Source organism: Amphiura filiformis, chromosome 5 (assembly GCF_039555335.1).
Source record: "Amphiura filiformis chromosome 5, Afil_fr2py, whole genome shotgun sequence".
In the NCBI taxonomy this organism is placed as follows: domain Eukaryota; kingdom Metazoa; phylum Echinodermata; class Ophiuroidea; order Amphilepidida; family Amphiuridae; genus Amphiura; species Amphiura filiformis.
Window position 1 is genome coordinate 58,829,170 of NC_092632.1, and position 27,756 is coordinate 58,856,925.

Genomic DNA, 27,756 nt, shown 5'->3' on the forward strand with positions numbered 1-27,756 from the left:
AGCAAAACTGGTGAAATATAGTACAGCTTGAGATTGAGATTACAAAATTGAATACTTTGGAATGTACATGCCTTCTCGTACATTTTACCCCGGAATTTAACCCTCAAATTTTTTGATCCCCCCATTAAGGACTGAATATTTTTTGATCCCCCCTTTTTAGGACCCAAAAATTTTTCCAACCCCCCCCAACAAAGTATTTATGAACACTCCCTAAGCTTTGCAAGTTGGGATCCAAAAAAGTTGGCATGTGTTAAGAGGGGGCAAAGATTTTTTGGTGGGCAGAGGGGGTGGCAAGCAAATTTTGGCGGGCCAAGAGGGGTGGCAAGCAAATTTTGGCAAGCCGTTTGGAAATTTTACCCCCGGGGGAGGGGGAAGCTCATAGTTATTGCAGTTTCACAGCCCCTTTATAACAAAATGAAGTTTTTAATAGGAGTGGAAGTCAGGTCAGGGAATCTTACTATAAATAGGGAAATGTTGTGTGTGTTTGTATGTATGAAGATCGAAAGGCCCCGTTAGTTTAGATCCAAAATTTGTAACCCCCCCATTATTTAAACAATTGCGCACGGAGCGCGAGAAAATTTGCACAAATACCACAAATTAATTTTGGTTATAATCAAGTTGAATTTCAATCTTAAATTGATCTAAATGGATACTTGTACTGAAATGCGCACAAAGCGCACAGAAATTTTAACTTTCATCGCTTGGAGGGACGAAGAATTGATGCTAAATTGGTCAATTCGGACGCTCCCCTAGTGGTAGAACACGTTGCCCCCCCGCCCCAGCGATATTTTCCTACCCAAAAATAACGCCATCTCTTGATATCTGGATATGTTTGGCGATATTTTGAGGCTTTACCGAAACATCCCGAGCAACTGAACTACAAAAAACTATCCGTACCAAAAATTTCAAAACAAAACCCGGCGTGTAGAAGATCATTTCACAACTCTCATATTCCCAAAAATACATACTGTATTGTAAAAAACATAAATGGGTTGATATTTGATAAGATTCAAGCAATTTCCGACGGGCTATTTTGATAAAATTTTCACCAAAGGCCAATATTATGATGAATTTTACAATATTTTTCGAGTTTTGTTGAGAATTTTTCAAGTACAATGCACTCATACATGCATATGGCATCTTCCATCTTCCTTGTGGCATCAGTTAAACTCTAAAGTTCCTAGAGCGATTCTTATGAACTCATGGTAGCCCTCATGATAACTGCCTGGTATTGTCTCTTGAACATGCTCTGGCCGTGCTTGGTACAACCTTGAAAAAAGGTACAATACAGTCTTGGGTTCGAGTCCAGCAGAGAAATAATAATTTGGTACGTGGTCAATAGATGAAATATCGCTGTGCGTCCCCTAGTTACCAAATTTTGAGAAAGTACAGGCAATTTATTTTACTTGGGCTATATATCATGTCCTATGCCCGGGGGGGTACTCAAGTTTGGTTTTGTTAGGGACGTGCCGCTGAGATTTTGGAAGTAGACCCATAAATATACCAATTTTCAAGAAATTTGGACCCATTGATATACCAAAAGTCAAAATTTTGGCCGAATTTACCCAAAATTGTCTTAGTTTTACAAATTTTCCCAAAATTTTGGGAAAATTTTGGCTAGATTAAGGAAAAATTGGGCTGTTTCTGAAAAAATTGAGAAAATTTTGAAAAAAGGACCCATTCACATATACCAAAATAGGCTTTGAAAAAGAGGTCATTGATATACCAGAAGGCTGAAAAAGCTACCCATGTTTGCGGCACGTCCCCGTATGGTCATTTGTACTGAGTACCCCCCCCCCCAGGTCCTATGGCAGTCATATTTATGCATACCAATCACTGGTGATGCCACACACCCACATGAAATCCTGCTTATGAAATGAATATACAATCATTTCTGAACAGATTTGCTGAGAAACATGCATGCTGCCCTCTGTTGATGACTTCTAGGCTATGACAGCAACTTTGTGACAGCAGGGATATGAGACAGTTTCAGTAATTTTGGATTGTATTATAGCTATTAGCTTGGGTAGTTTAATTGGTTCTTAAACAATTAAAGGAGGATTTTGTGATACTAGCATCCCCTTTATGTATGTATGTATGTATGTAATTGAAAAGAATTGATTTGTGCAGTGCCAGTCATAATAAAAACACCATTGAATATATAATCAAAATTCCATCTATAACAGTTTTCATGTCTTCTATCATTACAATTTAAATTTATTGATATATGATATTTTGAAAAAAGTTTTTGGCGCCCTCACAGAGTGAGGGTGTATCATCAAGAATAGTAGATAGTATGGCCAGAGAGTAGTTATTCTTGAGAGGGCACTCACCTCATTTGCATGGCAAAATTACCCGTCTCCTCTACAGCCAATTTGGTTTCGCTCCATCCAAATCAAGCTGGTCACGGAGGAGACTACTTTCCTTTGTGTTTGTTCATTTGTGTATGGAGAGCCCTTCTTTGAGTCCGTTTGGACTCAGGCTACGCTCTCAGCTAGAGTCCGACGCTGCATTGTACTAGAAACACCTTCTCTGTGAACTCGCTAGAGCAAGGAAAATAAAAACTGGTTTCATTACTATCTGTTTTTGAGCTTTTTTTGCAGGTCTCTGCGACCATGGTGTTACCACAACTATCTTTGCGTCATTAACATGTGCTGGAGTCTAGCACAGGTCAACCAAAGTCCCGGATTTTAATAAGACAATAATGATTGACAAACACACCAGGAAGTTTCTCATCCAAAAGAATGAGAAAATTTAAATTCTCACCATTTTGGCCGTTTCTCATCAAAATGTCCGTTTTCTCATCCAAAACTTCCTTTAGTGTATTAAGTTAGCTTAGGCCTATTGATCCTAAATTTGCTGGTAGGGTAAAACTCGTTTTAGGGGGGTGTTTAAAAAAGTTGGCCACACATGCGTATAGGCCTACATTATCAAACTTGAGTGCCCTCCCCCCTCCCCGGTGAAATTTGAGACTCATTTGGTCAACGTCCTAAGCGTCCTTGCCCACACGAGTCAGCCCAGGAGTAGGCCCTACCCGGCATTATTAATTATTAGTGGTTAGCCTCCCTAAATACAGTCGCGGATCGTGTTACAATTATCGTTACTTGTGTCCATGGATATGACCCCATGTATAAGTAGTCTTCATAGAATTCACACAGTCTATGCCATGTCATTTACGGATACAAAGAGGATAATAATGTTGAGGGCGCCCACAAAATCTTACACCGTCTTACACAATGTTCCAAGGCAAAGTTCAGTTTAATATTTACTCTTCGTACAAATACAGGCGTTTTATTGTGTGATGATGTTGTCTGGATGGGTGGACAGTTGTCACACTGTGGAAAAACAACAACCGGGAATCCGCATTCATTTACAAATTGCATTAAATTAGTATCACATAGTGGCCTCCGTGCAGTGGAAAACCTTAATTCTTTCATCAAAAGAAATGAAAATGACAAAAAAAAAACGGATCCACCTGTACGCCTATAAAATGGGCACAGAAATTTGTCTCAAATATGAATGAATTTTAAGAAACATACGGGATATGATGAACCAATGACCTGACGCCATGATAGTAGGATCTATTAGTCGTTTTATATACAATGTATATACCGTGTTGTCATAATACCAATATTTGACATAATATATAACGAGTAATATTTAGTATTGTAAATATGCAGTTCATATGCACAAACGAACACTGATCTTTATGATATTCAGGTTGTTGTACATCTCATATAACATGTCATATAGGAGGTCATATGTGTTGACCTTCTCCTATTGTATTTGTTCATCTGTGTATGGAGAGGATTAGCGCCATTAAAACTCCATCAGTATTTGGGCGTAGTTCAGTGAACTCACCAGATTGCTATTCCAAGTACTTTGATAAATACAGATAATATGTATTAATGGGTCGAGGCGATTGCATTGAAAAACTAATAAATTATTCATAACAGTTACGTAATCAATCGATAGTGCGGACACTTTTCATTTACAAACCACCAAAATTCGTAATCTTTTAGCGTTGGAAAAGAAACCACGTGAATAGAGTGTCATAGCCCTGATATAGGCCTACCACGTGACAAGCAAAAGCAGAAAACGTACCATATTTTGGAATTTTATTTGCCTAAAAACATTAATGTGTATTAATAGCGCTTAATTGTTGTTAATCCGACAATAATAAATGATAAATGCGAGTTTATATGGACAATACATTATATCGATTTTGACATGTGCTCGCACGGTGTCAGTACATTAGCATGGTCAGTAAAATACTATAGAGGTACCTACCATTTTTCTTGTATACACGTTCGATGTTTTTATCAATTACATAAAAATTCCATTTTAGACCCCAAATGTTTCTTCGGAAATAAAAGATTAGAATACCATAAAAAACGAAACAGTAATCTTTTGCGGGTCTAATGTTATTTATACATAGAATTTTTAACGTTTTTTCTATCCTTATTCTTGCTCAATTAAAAAAATATTTTGGCGTATATAAAAATGAAATAAAATTCTCTGCCTCATAAACGACCTCAAATATGCCACAATTGGGTATCACGAATAGTTATATATGATGTGCAGTTAATATTCATATTTTCTTTTATACAGAGGATGCTTCAGTTTTGACAGGAAAAATATTTTCTTGAAAACCCTCTCACTCGGTTATTTCAAAACAGTAACCACGCTTCCCTAGAATGTGCAATAATTTAGCATTAAAATTTTTCTTATTCTAACAGCAAGCGTTTCTAGAATGAATTATGGCAAAATGTGGTGTAATTCAAACTATAGTGTTTGAAACAATTTTTTTATAGCACCCTCACAGGGGTGAGGGTGCATTATCAGAAGGTATAGGCAGGATTTAATTCTACTGACAGCATAAGTATTGGAGTATAACAATTTGTTCTGTCAATAACGTACAAATTACGTTCTGAAGAATTTTAGTACTATTTACATTAAAAATTTTATCTAGTCTATTTGTTACTTGAGGGGACTGTCCCATCTCTCTTCTTCACACTATTAATATGTGAAATTTTAATTGGTGCAAAAAGTTTTAATTTTTCTTTCTTCTCCTTCTCTTTCCTTTCTTTCTTCCTATCTGCCTTTTTTCCTTCTCGCTCTTTATATCACAGTAGCCCAAAGAACAATACAAGACTTCCAGGGTGGTGTCCTACCAAACTACCATGCTTTTGTTCATACTGTCTAAACTAGAGTCCGAAGTTTTCCGTTTTACGGAAGAAAATCACAGAATCGGAGGTACAACACGGAAAATGACATTTTTGTATGATGTGACAAAAATTGTTAAAAGATAAGAGAAACTAGAGTCAATAGAATCTGGGTACACAGCGAATAGCTATCTGCAAACCATATTTTGACCTTTTGACCCTAAAGTAAACATTGACCTTTGGGGTAATAAATAATTTTAACATGTTTAGAATGTCGTAAGAATCGTTCCTGTTGAATTTCAGCTCGATTGGGCCAATTTCAAACATTTTTTGCAAGTTTGACGCTTTGACCTCCTTAATGACCTTTGACCCCAATATAAAAAAACCCTCATCTACACCGAGAAAATGCATTGTTACAGTTTAATTTTAAAAAATCTACTATGCTTAGTTATGGAGATAAAATTCTTGAAGTTATTTAGCTTAAAACCGGAAATGACGTCTAAATGACCTTTGACCAAAAAATAAAAAATACCGTGCATACATCGGGTAACACTAATGCATGTATGAAGTTTATGTCACTCTGGTGCGGTTACGTTTTGAGATAAAAAAAATAAAAATATTTGATGATTTTTGGTTTTTGACCGGAAGCGACCCCTTAATGACCTTTGACCCCAAAACTGTAGACACCTTAAAGACCCTGGTTGGTAGCAATGCATGTGTGCTAATGACAACACTCTGCTATATGTAATTTGTAAAAACAGTGATTTTTTGAATATTTTTAACTTTCAGACCGGAAATGACCCCCTTAATGACCTTTGACCCCTTATCTGTGAACACCCTATAGACACCGACCAAAGTCAAGTCACATGACCTAAGCATGTCACCATCAGATCGCATTTTAGCCATTGTGAGCAGGTCAAAGGTCAAATGGAGTTCAATGTCATGTAACATGTGGGGACATGGTCAGTGGTGTTTGTGACCAAGTATGATCAAAATCGGTCAAAGCATAGCAGAGCTAGTGCTGTAAACGTGGCAAATCACGCAAAATGTCACGTTTTGCTAAGAAAAAGCAAAAAAAATCACGTTTTTGACCATTGTAGCTAGGTCAAAGGTCACAGCCAGGTCAAAGTCAAATGCAAGTTTTGCACTAGCCCAATGGTCATTTGGGTCAAGTATGGTTGAAATCTGCCAATGCCTTGCGGAGCTAGCGCGTACATTGCCAGAAAGAAAGAAGAAAGAAGAAAGAAAGAAGAATTGGCAAAAGACAGAACACAGAGAATTTGCAAATTCGCTGTGTAATAAATGTTTAAAACAATCATGAGTTGTGTATGTCAATTTTTATGATAACTAGAAACGTCGCGGTTTTCGACGCAAGGCGTCGAATGGGATGCCTCCACCATGGGGCGATTTAAATGTGTACAAATCCATTTTTAGTAATTTTACCTCAGATGACCCTTGGGTGACCCTGGATGACTCCAAAATGACATGCCAAAAATTTGGCTTTAAATGTTGACTGTACCCACCAAGTTTCATGCCCATACGACCAATTTTATTATTTTGACCTTAGATGACCCCGAAATGACCATCCAAAAATTTGGCTCTAAATGTTGACTGTACCTACCAAGTTTCATGCCCATATGACAATTTTTAGTAATTTGAACTCAGATGACCCCTGGGTGACCTTGGATGACCCTGAAATGACCTTCCAAAAATTTGGCTCCAAATGTTGACTGTACCCACCAAGTTTCATGCCCATACGATCAATTTTATTCATTTGACCGTAGATGACCCCTGGGTGACCTCAGATGACCTCGAAATGACCTTCCAAAAATTTGGCTCTAAATGTTGACTGTACCTACCAAGTTTCATGCCCATACGACCAATTTTATCAATTTGACCTTAGATGACCCCTGGGTGACCCCGGATGACCCCAAAATGACCTTCCAAAAATTGACTCTAAATGTTGACTGTACCCACCAAGTTTCATGCCCATAAGACAATATTTAGTAATTTGACCTTAGATGACCCTTGGGTGACCCCGGATGACCCCGAAATGACCTTCCAAAAATCTAGCTCTAAATGTTGACTGTAATCTACCAAGTTTCATGCCCATACGACAGTTTTTAGTAATTTGACCTCAAATGACCTTTGACCTCAGTATATGACCTTGAAACTCACCCAAAAAAAAGAGTTTTTGACCATGACCCACCTATCCTGAAAATCTGAAGTCAATCCGCCCATCCATGCCCGAGATACAGCATCTGGACGGACGGAAGCACGGAAGCTCGGACATTGCAAAAACAGTATGCCTCGCGGTGGAGGCATAAAAATACTGTTTAATAATAACGAAATAAAGGTATATATTACCAAGACATGAACCCCCTATATCCCTCCAAACATCGAAATAGTCGGCCTATTTTCGTGAGAATATTCCAATCAGAGCATATTGATCGCTATATTGAACACTTTATTAGGACATTAATATCATTGTTTATACATTTTAAGCTTTATTCATGACACGGATTTACAAATTTTACAACACAGATTACAACACGGAAAATGGATTTTAGAAAACGGTAAACTTCGGACTCTAGTCTAAACAAAACAAATTTCAGGCTTAAAATATTACTGGAGTTACGTAAAAAATATGAGGATTCACCTGCCACCAAAATCAAATCTGAATTTTGATGGGGTAAAGTGTGAATTTGGTCACACACCTTTAAAGACTGCTAATTTGGGCAAATTCAGTTTAACCATTTATAGTATTGAATATTGATTTGGGCATGAGCCACTGTTACAGTTAGTATCTAATTAAATTACCATGGCAACTACTACAGGCACCTGTTGCTATATGTTAATGTGTGGTTAAATATTTTCAGGTTGAAAATTGATTTTATCCACAACTAATAAATGTGCAAATTACTACACATAAGCAACTATCAAATGAGACTATAAAAACAATAATTACACTGTCCGATATATTATAGTTACTCAAAAATGAATTCTAGACAGTTCATTAAATGATGGATTGTTCCATTTCACTCATCATTCTGGCTCATGGAATGGAACAATCCATCTTTACACAGCCGTGCCGTGACGTTAGTCACGGCTGTGTCTTTTTCTTACAGGTTCTTTCTTCTTCTTCTTCTTCTGTCAACCATTACATTTGCTCTAGCACTCACATGCTTACATCGATTTTGACCTAACTTGGTCACAATGATCATTGACCATGCCCCTACATGTCACATGAAACTCGCGGGGTTAAAGGTCACGCAGGGGTCACAGAGGTCAAAAACGTGATTTCAACTAAAAATGCATCTTCTCCTACAACTTATGTACATGCATTGTTATTACCCAGTGTCTATGTCGTGTACACAAATTTGTGGTCAAAGGTCATTAAGGGGTCACTTCCGGTATAAAACGAAAAACCTTCAAAAAATTTTATTAGCTAAGTAAAACATAGCACAGTAACGGTATGTTCACATATGATCTACAGTCACCCAATGTATATGTGGTATTTTTTTTATTTGGGGTCAAAGCTCATTAAGGGGTCACTTCCGGTATAAAAAGAAATACCTTTAAAATGCATCTTCTTCCACAAATTATGTGGGACAGAGACGCCACTTGCACACATGCATTGTTATTACCCAGTGTCTATGGGGTGTACACAGATTTGGGGTCAAAGGTCATTATGGGGTCACTTCCGGTATAAAACAAAATACCTTCAAAAATTGTTATTTGCTAAGAAAAACATAGGACAGTAACGGTATGTTCACACATGAATTGTGGTTAGGGCTCATATTGAAATTCCCTTACACAGGAAGGTGTGCGCCATCCTGCAGCTTTCCTGTGCTAGCCTTCTTTTGTTAAAATCCTGGGCAGGGTGTATTACTGATGCATATAATCCATTCGTTTTATGACCGAGCTTTCCTGAGGCGCGCGCTTAGCGAGGGGAATCCTGCCTTCATTCTGTGTGAAAACGTGGTAGGGTATTTCAATATGAGCCCTTACCCAGTTTATATGTGGTATTGTTTTGTTTGGGGTCAAAGGTCATTAAGGGGTCACTTCCGGTATAAAACGAAATACCTTTAAAATGCTTCTTCTTCCACAGATTACGTAGGACCGTGACGCCACTTGCACACATGCATTGTTATAACAGTGTCTATATGGTGTACACACATTTGGGGTCAAAGGTCAGTAAGGGGTCACTTCCGGTATAAAACGATATACCTTCAAAATGCCCCTTCTGCCACAAAAAGCATAGCAAATTGATGCCACGTGGACATGTGCATTGACATTAGCCAATGTCTATGGGGTTTTCATATATTTTGAGGTCAAAGGTGATTAAGGGGTCACAACACAGCTGTGTTTGTGGTCTTAGACCACAGCTAAGTCTAGTTCACCTTATGATTGTATTTCAATCATCACTGGTGGTGTATGGTGTGTGGCACAAATTTACTAAATTCAAGAATTTTCCCTTGTCGGCCGGCCGTGTAATTGAATGGGATTATTTGAAATTTAAAAAAACGCTTACAATATCACAAACTAAACAAGTATGTTGATAAATAATATTAATACAAGCTAAAACTGTTGGGGTTCACTAATGAACTGCACAAACTAACATTCAAATTAATTAAATACAGTACAAATTTGATTATTACTGGGTGAGAGTCACTGTAACAGTTTTAAATCCGCCGTGTTAGCTGGGCTCTGATCACTCAGTGTACAAATTGAACAGCACGTACCCAGTGATCACAGCAACTGCGAAATTCACTAGAATTACATAGGTCCTTGAATTCTCCTACATGTCATTAGGTATGTCCTCCCCATTCCCTTGTTAATAGAATTAATTTCCACATAATGGGAGCAGTGGTAGCGCTAGGTTTTCAAACAAGGGGTCAAAAATTCAAAATTTTGTGAAACTATGGATCCAAAGCAATAGAAATAAAGGGGTTCATATGACTAAATGGTAATTTTGTGCGCCAAAAGCTAAAAGAATGCGCCTATGACCCCATGGTGCAAGTTAGCGCTACCCCTGAATGGGAGCAAATTATATTGAAATCAAGCTCCGCAATACAAGCAAAGACCCTTACAGGGATATCCAACAGGAACACAGTGGCAGCGCTATGGGAGGGGGGCAAATACCCCCCAGACAGAAGCTCTTCCCCCAATTGGAGGCTCTGCCCCTTCTTTTGCCCCTCCCCCCCGGAAAAAATATTCTGGCGCCGCCACTGCAGGGACATCTCCTTTGAAGCAATCTCTGTTTTGCAGCTATACAATAGTCTTTAGTGCTGCCACAAACTAAATTCCTGCCAGGCTTTACTCTCATACACATAATAATGATAATAAATAAGTTGTAGGGCACATGTGACATGCGAGTATGGAATCGAGGTTAAGACTTATAAATCGCAGAGTTAACAATCTTCATTTAAATGAAATAAGATTTGTGAAACTATTTGCCTTGGTGAAAACATGCATTAATGTAATTAAAATATTTTCAATTTCATATAAACAATTGCCGGTACGCCATACTGCAAAAGAGGCTAATGGATACAAGTGGCCGTGCTGTTCAAAACTGCCAATCCAACAGAGATCCAAAATCTGGGAAAAAATGGACCTTGCTTACGATAGCCTTTCTAGAGTGTTTACAAATGTCACGCCACAATGCAATACAAGACCCAGAAATGTTCCATCACGATTTTCCCTGACCACTAAATATAATACACAATTTATTTATGAAATTTTCCAAGCTTTTATTCAAAATTTGAATTAATTTTTAGTTAAAACATACTTTTGAAGAAAATTTACTTGATTCGATACTCGCATTGTTTGCCTGACATCATTTTCACAAGGAAGCCAAATGGACTATACAGTAGCCATTGCTAAGTATGATATAGAACTGTCAGGTAGTACAGAACTATTTAGGAGCTGTCTGGACTATGCCATAGTCGAATTTTATTAAAATATGTTATTATTAGTCATGATGAACCCATTTCGTTGAACTCAAAATTATACTGATGTTTATTAAAATTAAAGTATTCAATAGTAAAATGGTCATAAAGAGAAAATATCAGACGATTAGTGACAATAAAAGTAATTGAATGCAACATTATCTTGCATAATTATAACGGCTCACTTTAATACTGAACAATTCTGATTTTGGAATCTACCAGTTTATTGATAGCGAACCCCAAAATTTTGACTATGAACTTTGAATTGTAAGCAGAACTTTACTCCCTGGACTTTGCTCTCTAAAAACACACTGTCAAGCATACTTGTTTATCAGTCCATTAACCACAATGCGCGCTAGATGTTTGATGAGAGATTAACTTTCGCGTCAACACAAAAGCACGCATAAATACCACAGACAGTTGCTTACGGTGTAGTTAATGGTAATGGCGCGGGCCCAGACGATTTAAACCATAGCAAGGTATGGGCAACCAATCACAAGGCAGATCCATTTAAAGATGCATTACATCCATAGAGTCCTGTGTTTAAAATCTTAACCGCAAGGCAATGTCAGTAGTCCACTTGGGAAGCTAACAAACAGAGGGAGTAGGGTGACTGATCAGATGGGAAAATCTATCAATTGTGCATACATTAATTAAATCAGAGTTTTAAGCTTAAATACAATATCCAGAGTATGCACAATGGGCAAGTGGACTACGGGGTAGTCTAGGAGCTGTCTGACGAATTAGTATGCTGGATACTCGAATGTAATGAAGAATTACCGTATTTCGCCAAATAGTCGCCCCCCCTCAAATAAACGCCCCCACCACTTTTTATAACCAAGATGTTTCAAAAATGCCGATATTTCCATGCTATCTTGTGTAGTAAGCTTGCCCACATGGTCGATAATAGTGTCACTTTTTGGCGAAAATCTGGATTGGAAACCCGGAAGTGAACCAGAAGTCAGTGTTTCTAGTTCATAGTTTGTCATTTTAGCGTGAGTTTTAAGTTTACCTAATGATTTAACGGGAATTATCGTTCTAAAATTGACCTTGAATAAACACCCCCCTTGGGAAAATGAAACGCCCCCGGGGGCGTTTATTTGATGAAATATGGTATACCACAACTCCTTTTGTAGGCTTTACATGAAATCTTCAAAACAATCTGTACTGTCCTTACCTTGATAAGTGCAGCATCTTTTTCTTGTAAGATGGCTCTCATTTCTTCTGATGTGATCCTACGTTTGCTATTCTTGTTGATACCAAGACGTTGTACAATAGCTGACCCATACTTGTCAATCTCAGGTGCTGTCTCTGCCTGGCTCAGCAGGGCCAATAAATCATGCACACTCTGCAAAATAATAGTAGAATTTATGTTGCATTTAAGGGATCTAGAATGAGCGTTTAAGGCGTTTCGACAGTATTTTTTGTGGGACATGAGAGCACATCAGACGTATCGAATTGCATTCTGAATACGAAGCATGTCTCCTTTTGACATGACACATCACAAATAGTGGTGATTTATAGTGCACTATGCACACTACGCACAGGTAGGGTGTTAGCTAGCTACCCGTCCACCTATCATTTTGGATGGGCAGTTTGCTCTGGGACAGGCAAAAATTAATGGCTGTAATATATGCTTAAATCTAAAAATAATGCTTGAATAAGTTCTGTGAACTCAAAAGAAGACCAGACTAATAAATGAAGGCTATAAAATAGCCATTTGAACTGACTGACACCCCTCCCCCCCCCACAAGGGACAAATGTCTGGTTTAAGTTGTCAGGGTCAACTTTTGGGCAGTTTTGGTGAAAATGATGGGCATGTGTCAAATCCTAGCTAAGACCCTGTACAGGCATAAGCCCACAAGCCTCAGTACATTTTAAAGAAATTCCAAGACCACTATGGCTCAAGGCACACCACAAAAACCATTTAGCATCATTTAGAGATGCAGCTCTATACATAAGTGCAGTACTCTAGTCATCCTATATTCTAGAATAACCATCACAGCCAGGATCGGCTACCCAGAGTTCTCGTATGGGTTAAAAAAAAAAAAAAAAAAGGTTTGTCTCAAAGCTCAAAAGAGGTTTGAAAAAAAATGCGAAATGCGATTTTTTTTTTTTTTTTTTTTTTTTAATTCCTTTTTTTTCATGGTATTTTGAGAAAAAGTCTGATTTTCACCGATTTTTCTGGAAAAACTAAAAAAAAAAAAAAAAAATTTTTGCCTTACTCAACTCTAAATATACCACAGGGAGTGTAGAATACTTACAGCATTATTACTAGAAACATCAAAATCCCCATCTAACGATCCTACATCAGTACCAGAGTCAAAATCATGTTCATATCGTTTAGTCCTGGCCAGGGCGTCATCTCTCTCATCATTAGCCACCCTAAGTCTCCTCAGCACGGCAGCATCTCTCTCCTTCTGTGCTGTGTAAACCTCCTCCACAACAGCTATGAAGCAATACAGGAAATAAAAGATCAACACTAAAGCTCAATTTAGATTCGATCGCTTTTGCAGAAATACGATTCTCACGCATGCTCAGTGTTTACTTACATTTCCAATCAATCGATTCAAATCGCGGAGGCAAAAACAACATCGCTTTTGCAAGTTGAAGAAATCTCAACTTCCCAGCGATATCGCTTGACACGTGAATGCGTCAACCAATCATATACAACCAACTGGATCTATTATTTTGCCAATTAATTTACCTTTCTCGATTATTAACTTTTAGTGATGAATTAATTCAAAACGATAATTAATGACAGGGAACTGATGTTTTAAAAATGTATTTTGTGGCATTTAGAATATTTTAATTGTCGTCTGCAATCTAAAGTTGCATTGCAAGAGCAATTTATAGCTCCTCTTGATAATTTGTTAAATTATTCTTTACATTTTAATGGCTACAGGTGCAAACAGCTCTTCTAAAGATCTTCTTGAAGACACTAGAAGAACATTCTACAGCTTTGAACCTCATTTTCAAAAGACAGTCCCTGTCAAAGATGTGCCACTAACGGGAAGCAGACAATTCAGAAAACGACAAAATCTGACAATAAACTGAAGTTAGAACCAAAACTTGAACCAATATTGTCACATACACACATAAAGCCACACCTACCACCAAATGGAAAAGTGATTGCATAGTCTATTGCCTTATGATATAAAAAAAGTCAGTTACAATTATTTAGCCACAGATGAAAATAAGGGACAAAATTCCTTGTTTTGCATGGTTTCTTACAATAACAAGTATTTAATATCTTGAATTAAGGGCTGGGGTATGAGCGTTTGGACAGTATTTATTGTGGGACATTAGAGCACATCAGACATATCGAATTGCATTCTGAATACGAAGAATGTCATTCTGATATCAAATAATTTTGATTTTTGAAATTTGCAATTTAATACACATTTTATGGCAAATCATTAAAAATTGATATTTTTGATATAACAGTACTTGAAGTAAACTTTATCAATCTGATGATTTATACTTAAAGTGTATGTAGGTGGGATTAAAAGCCGACGATCAATTGAAAATTTTGACCTTTCGTATTGAAGATATGGATTTTTTTTCCCCAAAACACCAAAAAAAATTAGGCTTTTTGGGAAAAAAAATCCATATCTTCAATATGAAAGGTCAAAATTTTCAATTGACCGTCGGCTTTTCCTCTCTGCTACATACACTTTAAGAATATGTCATTAGATTTATATAATTTACTTGAGGACTGTTATATATCAAAATTTGAAAAATATCAAATTTTTATAATTTGTCATAAAATTTGTATTATATTGTGATTTTCAAAAATGAAAATTATTTGATATCAGAAAGACATGCTTCAGTATTCAGAATGCAATTTGATAGGTCTGAGGTGCTCTCATGTCCCACAAAAAATACTGTCGAAACGCAATAAACGCTCATTTTAGATCCCTTAAGGCTATTATACATTTATTTTTTGCAAGTTGACGGTTTACAGAATTTTGTCATCTTACAATTTAATACATTTCACGTCAGAGCTGCTCATATTTAGAACAGTTTATCACCAATGATTCGAACTGATATGGAAAATATGTCTTTGAGACAATTCAAAACAAATGTTCTCATTTCATGTTAAAATGTATAGTTTATGAATTCCTAATTGTGATTGCATTTTTTAAATATATCTTATATTGTATCACTTTTGTGTACTATTATACTTTATATTATGTTTTGTATTGACTGAGGGCCTGCTTGGAAAGCAGTGCTGGTCACTGAAGTTGTTACCCTCAATAAAGAAAGAATAAACTAAACTAACAAAATAGAGTATTAAACAAATCGTGCCATATTTGACTGGAAATTATAGTTTTGCCTCATGCCATAACATTCCATTGACACTCATAACCATGCATTATTATTTAGCCTGCAAGCACCAGATAGTAGTAATGACAGAAATATGGAAAAGAGATAGCAGATGCACTGCACATGTGGATATACGTACTGTTGGGAGTGGTGCAATGGAATTTGCTGCATGCTACTCTAATAGTTGCAATGCAGTATAATTTATGCAAATTTAACACACTGAACTTGTATTTTGGTTCCGATCTGCAGATGACTTTGATCATGAAAATATGATGAGAGACTATGTGCAATTGTCCATGAACAACACTCCATACAGCAAAATACAGGATAATTATTATCACTGCACTCATAAATATTCATTATTTGTATAATATGCAATGTCATAAGTACAGGCTGTATGAAAATGATTGGTACCTATCAGTTTTGATATTTAATGAAAAGTCTGCCTCTTCCAAATGCAACATTGGATACTCTTGAAATGGCCAGAATGTATAGTTTATGACTTGTTAAACAATTAATTAAGCTACAAGTTATTTGGATCTTATGTTGAATTTAGACTTATCCATTATCAATGAAAACTAATGGGTAGCAATCATTTTGATACAGCTTGTATACTCCTCATACCTGCTCCTTTGGCGGCCACCTGTGCATCCAGTGTAGCTTCTGCCACATTCAGGGCTACCTTCAATGATTCTACCTCTCTCTCAGCTTCTGATAACCTTTCCGCCAACTATCGGGAAAAAATTAAAATTTCATTTTTAGTTTACAGTTGGTGTGCATTTGTGTTATTTCGATTCAGAAAATGAATTTCAATTCAATTCAGATTCAATTCTTATTTTATAAAATCATTTTGATGCAATTTCAATTCAATTCTTCTCTGGTTTAAATAATTTTGATTCAATTCCAATTCAATGCATTGAAATTAACTGCTAACCGATTTCAATTCCAATTCACAGCATTTGAATTCAATTCATATTCAAATTCTTATTACCAACACTGATACATTTTACCGGGCATTTGGCTAAAAGCAGTTCAGGGAGAAAGTTTATTGTAACTGATACGCTGACAATACAGTTGAAATGGCAGAATCAAAATACATGTTGTATGTATTTTTGATTCATTGAATTGAATTGAAATGAAAAAAAAAAACCAAAAAAACATTTCAATTCAATTCACTGAATTGAAATGAAAAATGGCCAAAATCAAATTCAATTCCTATTCCAATGCATTGAAATAACACTAGTCTGCATCTGTGTGTTACAGGCTGCATAATAAAAGTGCCCTCTTATTGCATTTTGTAGTAGTATACAGTTATTTGAAGTCATTCTGATTTAGTCATTGTGTTATGTCTGTGCATTTATTGCAGGGCTATTAGTATGCCAACTTGGACAGGAATTACTTGAAATACTGATCATCATCGTCATCATCAACTGCCCATCATTGTCGATGAAGGCACAACATACTTATTGTAGTAGTTTAAATAAAATATTATCTCTGATTGAAATTTGTCTCAAACAAACAACCTGGTCATAACTTTTGGTTTTGGGTTATCACCCTTATTTTTGGGTTGGCCACATTGTTTTTGGCATGTACACATTTTGTTAATACTATTTGGGGTAATGACATCTTTTCATCCCAAGATTACATTTGGTCTAACATGTACAAGAAATGAATGGTGGCTACATTAGCAGTTACGTTTGAAATATTGAACAATACTGAACACTGTTTTAGTAGTTCATTAGGCAACCCCAATGTCATTGCACTATGTAGATGACTGTAACAACATGCATACTCTTGACAGAGAAACATGTCAGTGAGGCTATTTACAAACCACAGATGTCATAAACAAAAGATGCAAACTTGATATGTGGGCTGACATATTGAAAATTGTTGGGGATGCTAATTAGACTGGGGTATACCGGTGATTCCATCATCATCAGTCGGCTGCGGAGCAGGCGACTACAAGCTTTCTCCAAATGTTGCGATCTTGGGCAAGCGAAACAATTATGATTTGTTAAGCGCTGATTATGCATATAAAATGCTCACAGAAAAGTGCAAGTAGAACAAATTATTTGCCCTACGATTGATTGACTAATATTGTGTGTAAAACCTCATACCTAATTGGACTGTTCCATTAAAAATCCACACTGCCCCTGTGGAAGATTTTGGAGATATCTTCCGCAGGGGGAATATGAATTTCAAATGGAATGAACACATTGTGAAGCTCCATTTGAATTTCATACACCCTCTGAGAAAGATTCAACCTGAATCTTCCACAGTGGGAGGGTGAGTTTCAAATAGAGTTGATTAATGTGCTAATTCCATTTGAAAGTCACACTCTTCCTGTGGCAGATATTTCCAAAATCTTCCACAGGGGTAGTGTGGATATTAAATGGAATAGCCCTCTCACTTACATCTTTATTGAGATCCTTGGCAGATCCTAATTCTGATATCAACACTGGAACCCCTTCCCTGAAATCTGGTGACACAGACACTCCTTTGTCAGTCCCTCTGCTGGTGGTCCTACTTCTGCTAGTAGTATTTAATTTGCTAGTATTCACTGGGGATGTGTCCATTTCTTTTGGTTCTGTTCCTCTGCTCTCGGATAAACTTGTGTTCTGTGCGTAGAGAATAAAACAAATTAAAGAAATTTCCTTACAAAATATTTTGCCTAATTGCACCACCAAATTACCAACAATGGGCTATTCCATTTAAAATCCACACTAACCCTGTGGAAGTTTTTTGGAAATATCTTCCACAGGGGGAGTATGAATTTCAAATGGAATGAACACATTAAGCAGCTCCATTTGAAGTTCATACATCCTCTGAGAATGATTCAATCTGAATCTTCCACAGAGGGAGGGTGAGTTTCAAACAGAGTTGATTAATGTGCTAATTCCATTTGAAAGTCACACTCCCCCTGTGACAGATATTTACAAAATCTTCCACAGGGGTAGTGTGGAATTTAAATGGAATAGCCCAATTATAAATAGACCGCTTTGATCATATTATCTCATGTCTGTTTCATAAAGCATGTGAATAACAAGGACTGTAGTGTACATTGTTATCTGTACCACACCAAGCTGAATTTGACAGCCTCACTCGGGCGATAAGAAAAATACAAAATAAAAGTACAAGCATATTTTAATCTATCTTTATTGTGATGTCAGATTTTGCCTTCGTCAGATTGTTTTCACTTTTGCCATTTAGTAGCATATTCTATGCTTGTTCTTAAAATGCAAAATCTGCATTTTTAATGAATTTTAGGGTATTCTGATTCAGCAAATCACTGATTATCCCTTTAACCCCATGAGAACTACCTGCCGATTGGCCAAAATGAATATTGTGTCCAATTTTGAACCAATCAAGGAGGGTATTAATAAGATCATCTGCAAATGCAAGTTTGACCATAAATAATTTAAAGCCTAGTCATAATTGGCAATTGAAAGGGATCATTTCAAGTTATCAACCAATCAGAAATGCTGTTAGATGACCAGTAGTGTCCTGGGGGTTAAAACTTAAATTAAATGAAGTACTTGTTAATGATTAAAACAGTATATTATGGAAAAATTCTTCAACTTTATGCTACTGAGCAGGTGCAAAACATAATCATTGATAAAAACAAAATTGTTTAGACAACTAAATTTTCTTACCTGTTGCCCATCTCCCGGCCCTCCTGCAGCATTTCCAGTCAGCTGTGTGCCTTGTGAAGAATGATGACCTTGTTGATTATGCTGCTGATGCTGGGGAGATAACTGCTGTTGCTGACTATGCCCTGGACTTGATTGAACAGCAGCTGTATTTGTAGGTGACTGTTGAGAAGCTGCTTGGATATTTGGGAGGCTTTGTGATGCAGCATTAACATTGGGCATTGCTGATGGTACACCAGAATGTGGTGGACCTATTACCGCACCTTGTGGAACACCCATAGGTGTAGAGGTAGTGGGAATACCTCCTTGTAGTGGGACCATAGGGATCATACCTGGGTGAAACTGTTGAGGGGACAACCATGGGTGTTGCATGTATGGTGGGTGGTCATTAAACCAAGCCCCAGGTGACGGATAAGGCCCTTGACTTCGATGTCTGGAATGACGGTGATTTCTCTCGTCTCTTTCATCCCAATAAGAATCATCAGAATCTGTAACAGACAAAAAATTTAACATTTTAATGCTGTATTGAATGATAGACTATATTGCCGATCCATTGATTATCCTTTTCTGGTGCATTGTGGGATAGAAAAGGGGCAAATTGATCGCTAATTTGCCCCTTTTCTATCCCACAATGCACCAGAAAAGGATAATCAATGGATCAACAATATACCCTATTGAACACATATTATACAATGTTCAATTAAACGCCCCCTGGGGCGTTGCATTTTCCAAAAGGAGGGCATTTATTAGAAATCATTTTTAGAAAGATAATTCCTGTTACAATAAGGTAAGCTTAAAACTCACACTGAAATGACGAAACTATAAACTTAGGATCAATGACTTCCGGTTCACTTCTGGGTTTATGATCAGACTCTTGATGGCTACTACAGTCCCGGGCCATTGAAAAATGTAATTGTCGTACATTTTTATGAGATTTTATGCACTGTTTTCGTGAACTTTTCAGGTGATATTCATAGTATTGTAGTCAAAACCATGTAAAATTGGGCCCTTAATTCAGAGGGGGGCATTGGTTTGAGGGTTATTTTCATCACAAAAACTGCAGGGGGCATTTATTTGAAGGGGAACAATTATTCAAAGATATATGGTATATCCATGAATCAAGATTAATCTTAAAGCTTTCAAGACTTATCATTCAATATTCTGACACTTCTTTCGCCAAAAAAGTACAAGAACTCATGTACCATATTGCTCTGATTGAGATTTTGGGTGTATTTTCACAAAATGTTTCAAAATGCACCTGGAGTGCAAATGAATTAGGGCAAGTCAGTTATGCCAAAACTTTATAGATCAAACTCAAGTCAAGTGGAACAGAGTACCCAGCAAATATTTTTTGTTTACAGAAAACATTTAAATGTTGGATTCTACAATGGATATACATGTATATAAGGTATGAAATGTCTTAATAGCATTCAAAAACAATATTGACAATTTGCTACAAAACTTTCCAACATAATGTTATTTAAGTGTTGACAATTTTGCAAAAACGTTTGCCCAAAAATATTTTACATATTTGGATAACATTATTAAAATGTTGTTGTGTTGGTTTTTTTCATATCCTATATATAACCGGAAAATTAAATGCTATTAAAAGTCAAGTGATTTTTTACCAACCTCTGTGTTTTCTTCCTTTTTTAGACCTCCTACGACCGCCTTTATATTCACTGCTTTCTTCTGTGTACCCATCATCAGATGTCAGCAAGCTTTCTGTCAAAGTGTCCCTACTGTCATCTTCCTTGGAGCGGTCTTTCTTGCTGGGAGATATCCTAACGTCAGGAAGCTTTCGTGCCTCTTGCTTGGTGTCTTTAGTAGGGGATGGATGGTCTGGTCGAACACCTGTGTAAACATAAGAAACATTGGAAATTGTCAATACTTATTAAGCCTCTGCTTCGGTGTCACATAGAAACGTGTCTTCACTAAGCTGATGTGCAGAAAGGGGTCGAAATGAGAGGTTCTCTTTTGGACAAGTATGAACAGGCAACTTATATGAAATTGTTAAGTCATTGGCTGTGGCTTAGTTTGTTAGCGCTGAATTTCATTGGTTTCTACATGCCGTAGTGGACCTGCCTGTCGTCTACCACATGGTAGAGGATAGTAAAAACAAAAATTCCTTTTGTTTATTCTCCAATTGAGAATAACAGTCCAACATAAATCTATTGAAACTTGAAACCCTCAATTTTGCACATAATAATTGGAAACTTAATAGAGGCGTTGCATGTGACGTATCATCTCGTAAATATGGCGGACTACTCAAATGCATTCAACAAAAGCATGATTGCAATCTACCGTGACAGTTCGTCTCACACACATAACCCTGCACTACGATCAAAGAGGTTGATGACAACATTTGATTGAATGGACTGCACTCCACCATAACTACGGTGAAGGACACCAGTTAAAATCCTTTGTTTGGAGCCAATCGATAAAATGATGCAGGGCCTCTATAGCTTCAATCATACTGTTGAGTTCTATTACTAAAATTGCAGATAACCTTCACATATTTATTTTTAACAATCAAGATTTCAACAGGTTTAACCCCAACCGAACCAAACATCAAAAAAGCTCAATTCACATCACAAAGCATATGCCCGGGCGGGCGGGTATCCCACGTGATGTGTAATTGCACCATCATGCGAACAGTCATATGGCCACGGAAAGCTTGGCTTGCCAAGCTAGACACCCATGGCAAGGTAGGCCCATGTACGGGTGTGGCACCCAAGGGGTCGGGGTTCAAACCGCACACGTAAAAACATTTTATCTTCTTCTTCTTTCTTTTTTCCTTCCTTCCCCTTGCCTTGTTAAGGCTAATGAACACAATCCTACATATAATTTCAAAAGTCCTACAAGAAAAAAAAAGGAATTATAATATTTGCCGTTCTTCTCACCTCGTAAGAGATTAGCACGTTGTGTTGCAGGATCAAGTCTATTCCGGAGTTCTTCTTGGACTGATGGTGTAGATCCAGCATACATATCAACTAAAGTATCTTCAGCATCATTTCCACCTGGGGTTAGTTCTCTTCTCTCGGCTGCGCGTCTCATTGCTCTTTCCCGTTTGATCACCTTATCTCTGTAATATAGACACAAGTTTTAAATTTAAATGACCTTTGACACCAATTAACTAATAGAATGGGTGGCCAGACTCAGGCAGGGCCCGCAGGGATACCATGAGCTGACAAATTTAAAGGGTCCGATTGATTTTTTCTGGACCCTTCAAGCCCTGCAAAAACCCAAATTTAAGGGGTCCAATGAGAGGTCCGCAGTTCTGAACTTTGAAAATGGTCAAATACTGATCTCGAGTCCACAATATAACTTGCCCACTCAATATGTTGGTTCGAACTTCTTTATTGTGTCAACAATGGTTTCATAAAAATAAAGATTTTTTTTTAATGAATTTGTCAAGATCGATGCTATTGCATCTTTAAGGTGGTACTACACCCCTGCCCAATTTTGTGCCTATATTTGCATTTTTCTCAAAAATTATAGCGCATTGGTGACAAGTAAGATATGTAGGGCCTAGGGGCAAGGACTACAACTACTGCACTGGAAATTTTATTTCAACACAGACAACAGTTGTGGGGTTACAGTCAAAAATGAGGGAAAACCAATATTTGATCAATAAATCAATAACTGCATGCTTTGAGTTGCTGAATTTTCAGTGCAGTTGTTGTAGTCCTTGGCTCTATAATATACATATCTTACTTGTCACAATGTGCTATAATTTTTGAGTAAAATGCAAAAATAGGCACAAAATTGTGCAGGGGTGTAGTACCCCCTTAATGTATGGAACGGTTATTTTCTTGATTTTTGAATGCTCTATGTGGAAGATTTCTTGGGTTTTCTGGTGTCATAATTAGTTTCTGTTTTGTATCGACAATGACAAAATTTTATTATGAGCAACTCGGCAAAGGATTTATATAGTTCAGGGGCCCATGCAGTTTTGATCGGACCCATTTGTCAATTTCAACTTGTAATTTAAGGGGTCCAAACCTGAATGGAAAGACTATACAAATCCAACGCATAAGATCAATGTTAAAATGCTCACTGCTCAGTATTGGAGAAAATGTAAAAAAATTGGACAACATAAAAAAAGTAAAAAGGTTCAATTCTTAATTTTGCTAAACTTTTAGAAATTAAATTAACCTAAAATGGTTGAGAAAATTATAAAGAGCAAGATTTTGACAAATTTTAATCTATTTTTGATGAAATTTGTCAAAATTAAAAAAAGGAAGAATTTCTTTCATAGATCTCTTCATACCTAGTATTGGAAAATCAATAAGAATTTTTTTTACTGAATCATTTTTAAGTTGTCCAAAAATATATGGGTCAAAAAGCATGCTTTCTTAATTTTCTCCAAAACAGAAAATATTTAGGGATTCATTTGTTAAACGGTGATGAATAACGGTGAAACATGATTGAATCCCTTTCAACAACGAAAAGAAGCTAAAGATCGTATAATTCACGATTATTTTACGAGGAAATGTCAGTTAATCATTGTCACTAAGTCTTACAAAAACTTCGATGATTTCTCTGTTATCAGCAATAAAACTACAGAATAAAACAGCAAAGTTTAGCCACTACCTGAAAAATACTGAATTCAACTTGTAAGCTTGCATACGCACAAAGGTTCCAGCATGACGAATTTTACGCGCTCTCGCATGTAACGCGTAGTCTCGCTTCGTGTTCGCAGTATACGCTACAGTAAAAGTGTGGATTCATCACGGATTAACAACGGTTGGCTCCTGTACAAAGGTATAGGAGGAGTTGTTGAATTGTACATAATAATAATAATGTCACAATTGGATTTGTCCAAGTTTGTTCTTTCTATTTTATTATAATTTTTATAAACTTTGGACCAGGGATCTGCAATTGGCAGTGCAAGTGCCAATTATGGCACAGTGCTGCATTCCAAATGGCACACGGTGGCAAGTAAGGGAAAACAATGTTTTTGTATCAAGTAAGATTAATAAAGAATTCATTTCGAAGGAGAGCTATCCTAATGCCCCCGGAGTTTCGCGCGATTTAAAACGGCAAAATGCACGGCGGTTTTTTATAAAGCGAAAATCATAAAAATTCTAGTCAAAACCGCTAAAATCGTTTTCCACCACTTTTTGTATCCATTGATGAAGTCACACGCATAATTCAAGTAAATCAAGTATGCGAATTCTGCACCTATTTCACACGTGCTAGTCCGATGTTTTCTCTCCATGAAGTTGATACATTATGTGAAAAGCTACTACTGTACTGTACAATAAACATTTTAATGCATAACTGTACTTTTTTGGCGTCCAAATGTTGTTTTTGTCATGAACTGATTCGACGGATTCGTATATCTCGCGTGCGCTCTGTGACTTATATCCTACCCTTCTTCGCTCAATCAATTATGCATATGACTAATGACGTCACTCATACATACGATCGATGTAAAGAATACACTACTACACATGGTAACACGTCATGGAAAAAATCGGACATTTGCATATCACAGAAGGGCTTCCGGGGAGGATATTGTGCTGGTCTGGACTCATGTAAACAGGCGCTGGGCCTGGGCCGTTTGGCAAAATTCTCAAAATTCACGATGGACCACCAAAATCGCGATGGACCCCCAAGGGCTTCCAAGGGCACTGCCAGACTCCCTGGGCCCTGGAACCCACTCACCAGAGGCCCTTAAGCCAGCCAATGGTTAATGAACCCGACGACAATATGACACATACAACAGTCGATAACAGGCCTAATAGTTAGTTTATAAAATCTTTAGGACAATGTAAAATACCATATTTTAATATTTTAAAATTTATTGTTAGACAGTGTCTTTGATCGAGAAGTCTATCCTCAATCCAGGCCGCTGATATCCGATGATGGATGGATATGAGGATAGAGGACAGAGCTTGGAGCTATCTCAAATTGCGTCAAAATCAGTGAAGCATGAGTGACACCATGTAAGGGAACAACCCAAAAGTTCGATGAAGCCCTATAAACGAAAGTCCTGTCATTAGGGAGGGAGGGGGGGGGGGGTCAAAAAGTATGATTACGTTTGTAAATAAGTAGTTAAAAACATCGGTCAAAGTTGATCTTTTAAAGGTTTAATATTATAAATAATTGTAAAATTTTAGTATTTACAGTGGTTGCTTCAAAATGATTTCAAATAAATATAGAGTGCAGTACTCGCAACCTGCAACTTGTAAGTTCATTTTTTAAAGCATTCTTTTTTATTTGAAAATCCAGGAAGTCCTAATTTTGTATGAAGAAAAATATTTCAAAATAAAATAGAATTATTGTTTCTTAAGAGGGTACTACACCCTGGCCAATTTTGTGCCTATTTTTGCATTTTTCTCAAAAATTATAGCGCATTGGTGACAAGTAAGATATGTATATTATAGGGCAAGGACTACAACTACTGCACTGGAAATTTTATTTTAGCACAGACAACAGTTGTGGAGTTACAGTCAAAAATGAGGGAAAACCAATGTTTGATCAGTAAATCAATAACTACTTGCCTTGAGTTGTAGTCTTTGCCCCTATAATTTATATATCTTACCTATAAATGCAAAAATAGGCACAAAATTGGGTGTAGTACCCCCTTAAATGTGATCAAACATGATCAATATCCTAGAAATGTCGCACCCCTCCGCAACCCCATCGACCATAGCGACCTGTGCCCAATGAATACGGGTTGGAATTTTCGATATTTGACACTTACGTTAGAGGGGAGGGGGTTAGCCTTCTAACAAAAGGACTTTCGTTTATAGGGCTTCATTGAACTTTTGGGTTGTTCCCTAAAGCAATGGAAATTTGGAAGTAAATAATGCCAATCACAACGGGTACACAGCTGTTTTCGCCAAACGTTTGACAAATATTTGTGCAAATGTTTGTCAAACGTTTAGAGTCAATCGGTTTACAAACGGATAAGGAGCCACACACTACCTTAACGTTTTTTTAAAACGTTTGTCAAATGTTTATGGAGCAAAATGTTTGTCAAACGTTTTATTTCAATCATCTTTTATTTGTTTACAAATGTTTGCCAAACGTTTTTTAAATCGTGTTTAATTTATGATTTTGGCCAAAAATTGTTTTTTAATTTTTGGTAAAAAATGTGATTCTTGGTCAAAATAATGTGATTTTTTTAATCAAACTCAAAACTGTAATTTGAGTGAAAAATTAGATTTTTTGGTTAAAATTTTATTTGCTGAAAATTTACAAACAAAATGTAAGATAAATGTTTAAAAAAGTTACTATCAAACAATTTCTACTGTGAATTATTAACAAAACGTATTTATTAACTTGCTAAACATACATTGCTAATAAAATTTTTGTCAAACAACTGCCGATCACAATGTTTATCAAACATAGTCGAACTGTTTATAAACAGATAAGGAGCCAAATGTTTGTTAAACATTTTGTAAACATTTGGCAAAGTCAGGCAAACGTTTGTGATCGCTAGATGTTTGTCAAACGTTTGACAAAATCGGCTATGTAACGCCTGAAGTAGCTCAAATGACACATCGCTGAATGTTTAGCATAGTTTATCTCTTAAAAAGCATTGGAAGATGTATCACAAGTCATCAAAATAAATTTCAGTAGTACGGTACCAGTAACATTAAACTGCACTGTCACAGAATTGTTTTAATGCGTTTGAGAATTGGCTACAGAAGTAGTTATCGTTCCACACTCTATCACTATTCACACAGTAGTAACTATCCTGGCGCTGGCATTGTTGTGTAGCAGATATTTCTCGATCAACAGCGTCACGGTCTCACTGCGTCATGGGTACGCATACTACGTATGGTCGACAGTAACTGAGTAAGCTTAAAATTAAATGATTCCACCAGTTAATAATACCACCAGAGCTATCATTCTGTTCATTAAAAAAAAAACACGATGGGACTAAATTTAATATTCATCAACTGTGTATCACAGCTGAATCAGATTCAAAAAGGGCGTGTGGAGCATGCAAATTCTACAACCTGTAATTATGACTCATTCAACAACAGGTGATCGCGTTGTTGACAACGATAACTCGTCTATCAACTCGATCTGAAAACTCACTTTTGTCTGTTTTCTTTCCTTAAATCGTCCACTCTGCTTCGATTACGACGTACTACTTCGTGCATTTCATCCAGAAGTTCACTTTCATCGCCACCTAGGGATGAATTATGAGCAAAACTGGGCTCATAATCTCTCTTTGATGACGGGGACAGACGCCGAAGATCGGCCATGTTTATTTACTATTTTGGCGAACGGGATGCATGATGGGATAGGCCAATCAATCAATCAATACCTGAACAAAAGTTCCTTTTAAAATGGAACTTCGTGATCCACAACCTCAAACTAGGCCTCAAACAGCGTTTAAATCCTCCAGTGGTGCTTTAGCCCGGGGGGGGGGGGAACTCAACTTTGGAAGTGACGGTATGTGCCTGTCAATAGGCCCCCTCTTTTGAAGCCCGGTGGGTTCAGTTTGTATTTAAAGTTAGGTATGACCGTTCCAGGATTTGAAAATGACCCCCATTTCACGAGGAATCAAGGACATTTGTAGCAATTTTACCCCCAAAATAAAGGACAATTTACCCCCAAATAATCCCCCTATTTTTATTATTTCAAGGACGCATATCCGCGGCATTTTCATATCGCCCCCTTCCCAGCAAACAC

The 27,756-nt window shown here is 37.0% G+C and overlaps 1 protein-coding gene across 1 annotated transcript in view; it reads right to left on the bottom strand.

Moving 5' to 3' along the window:
• Positions 1-27,336, bottom strand: part of LOC140153441 (uncharacterized) — a 60,449-nt gene extending 33,113 nt beyond the window's left edge. Inside the window, exons 1-8 of the mRNA XM_072176194.1 lie at positions 27,157-27,336; positions 21,999-22,180; positions 20,728-20,949; positions 19,099-19,583; positions 17,860-18,063; positions 16,070-16,175; positions 13,381-13,565; positions 12,294-12,464 (exon numbers count right to left, since the gene is read on the bottom strand). Coding sequence (XP_072032295.1) covers positions 12,294-12,464; positions 13,381-13,565; positions 16,070-16,175; positions 17,860-18,063; positions 19,099-19,583; positions 20,728-20,949; positions 21,999-22,180; positions 27,157-27,326 — 1,725 coding nt within the window. The 5' untranslated portion in view covers positions 27,327-27,336. The remainder of the gene's footprint in view (positions 1-12,293; positions 12,465-13,380; positions 13,566-16,069; positions 16,176-17,859; positions 18,064-19,098; positions 19,584-20,727; positions 20,950-21,998; positions 22,181-27,156) is intronic.
• Between the last annotated feature and the right edge of the window lie 420 nt (positions 27,337-27,756).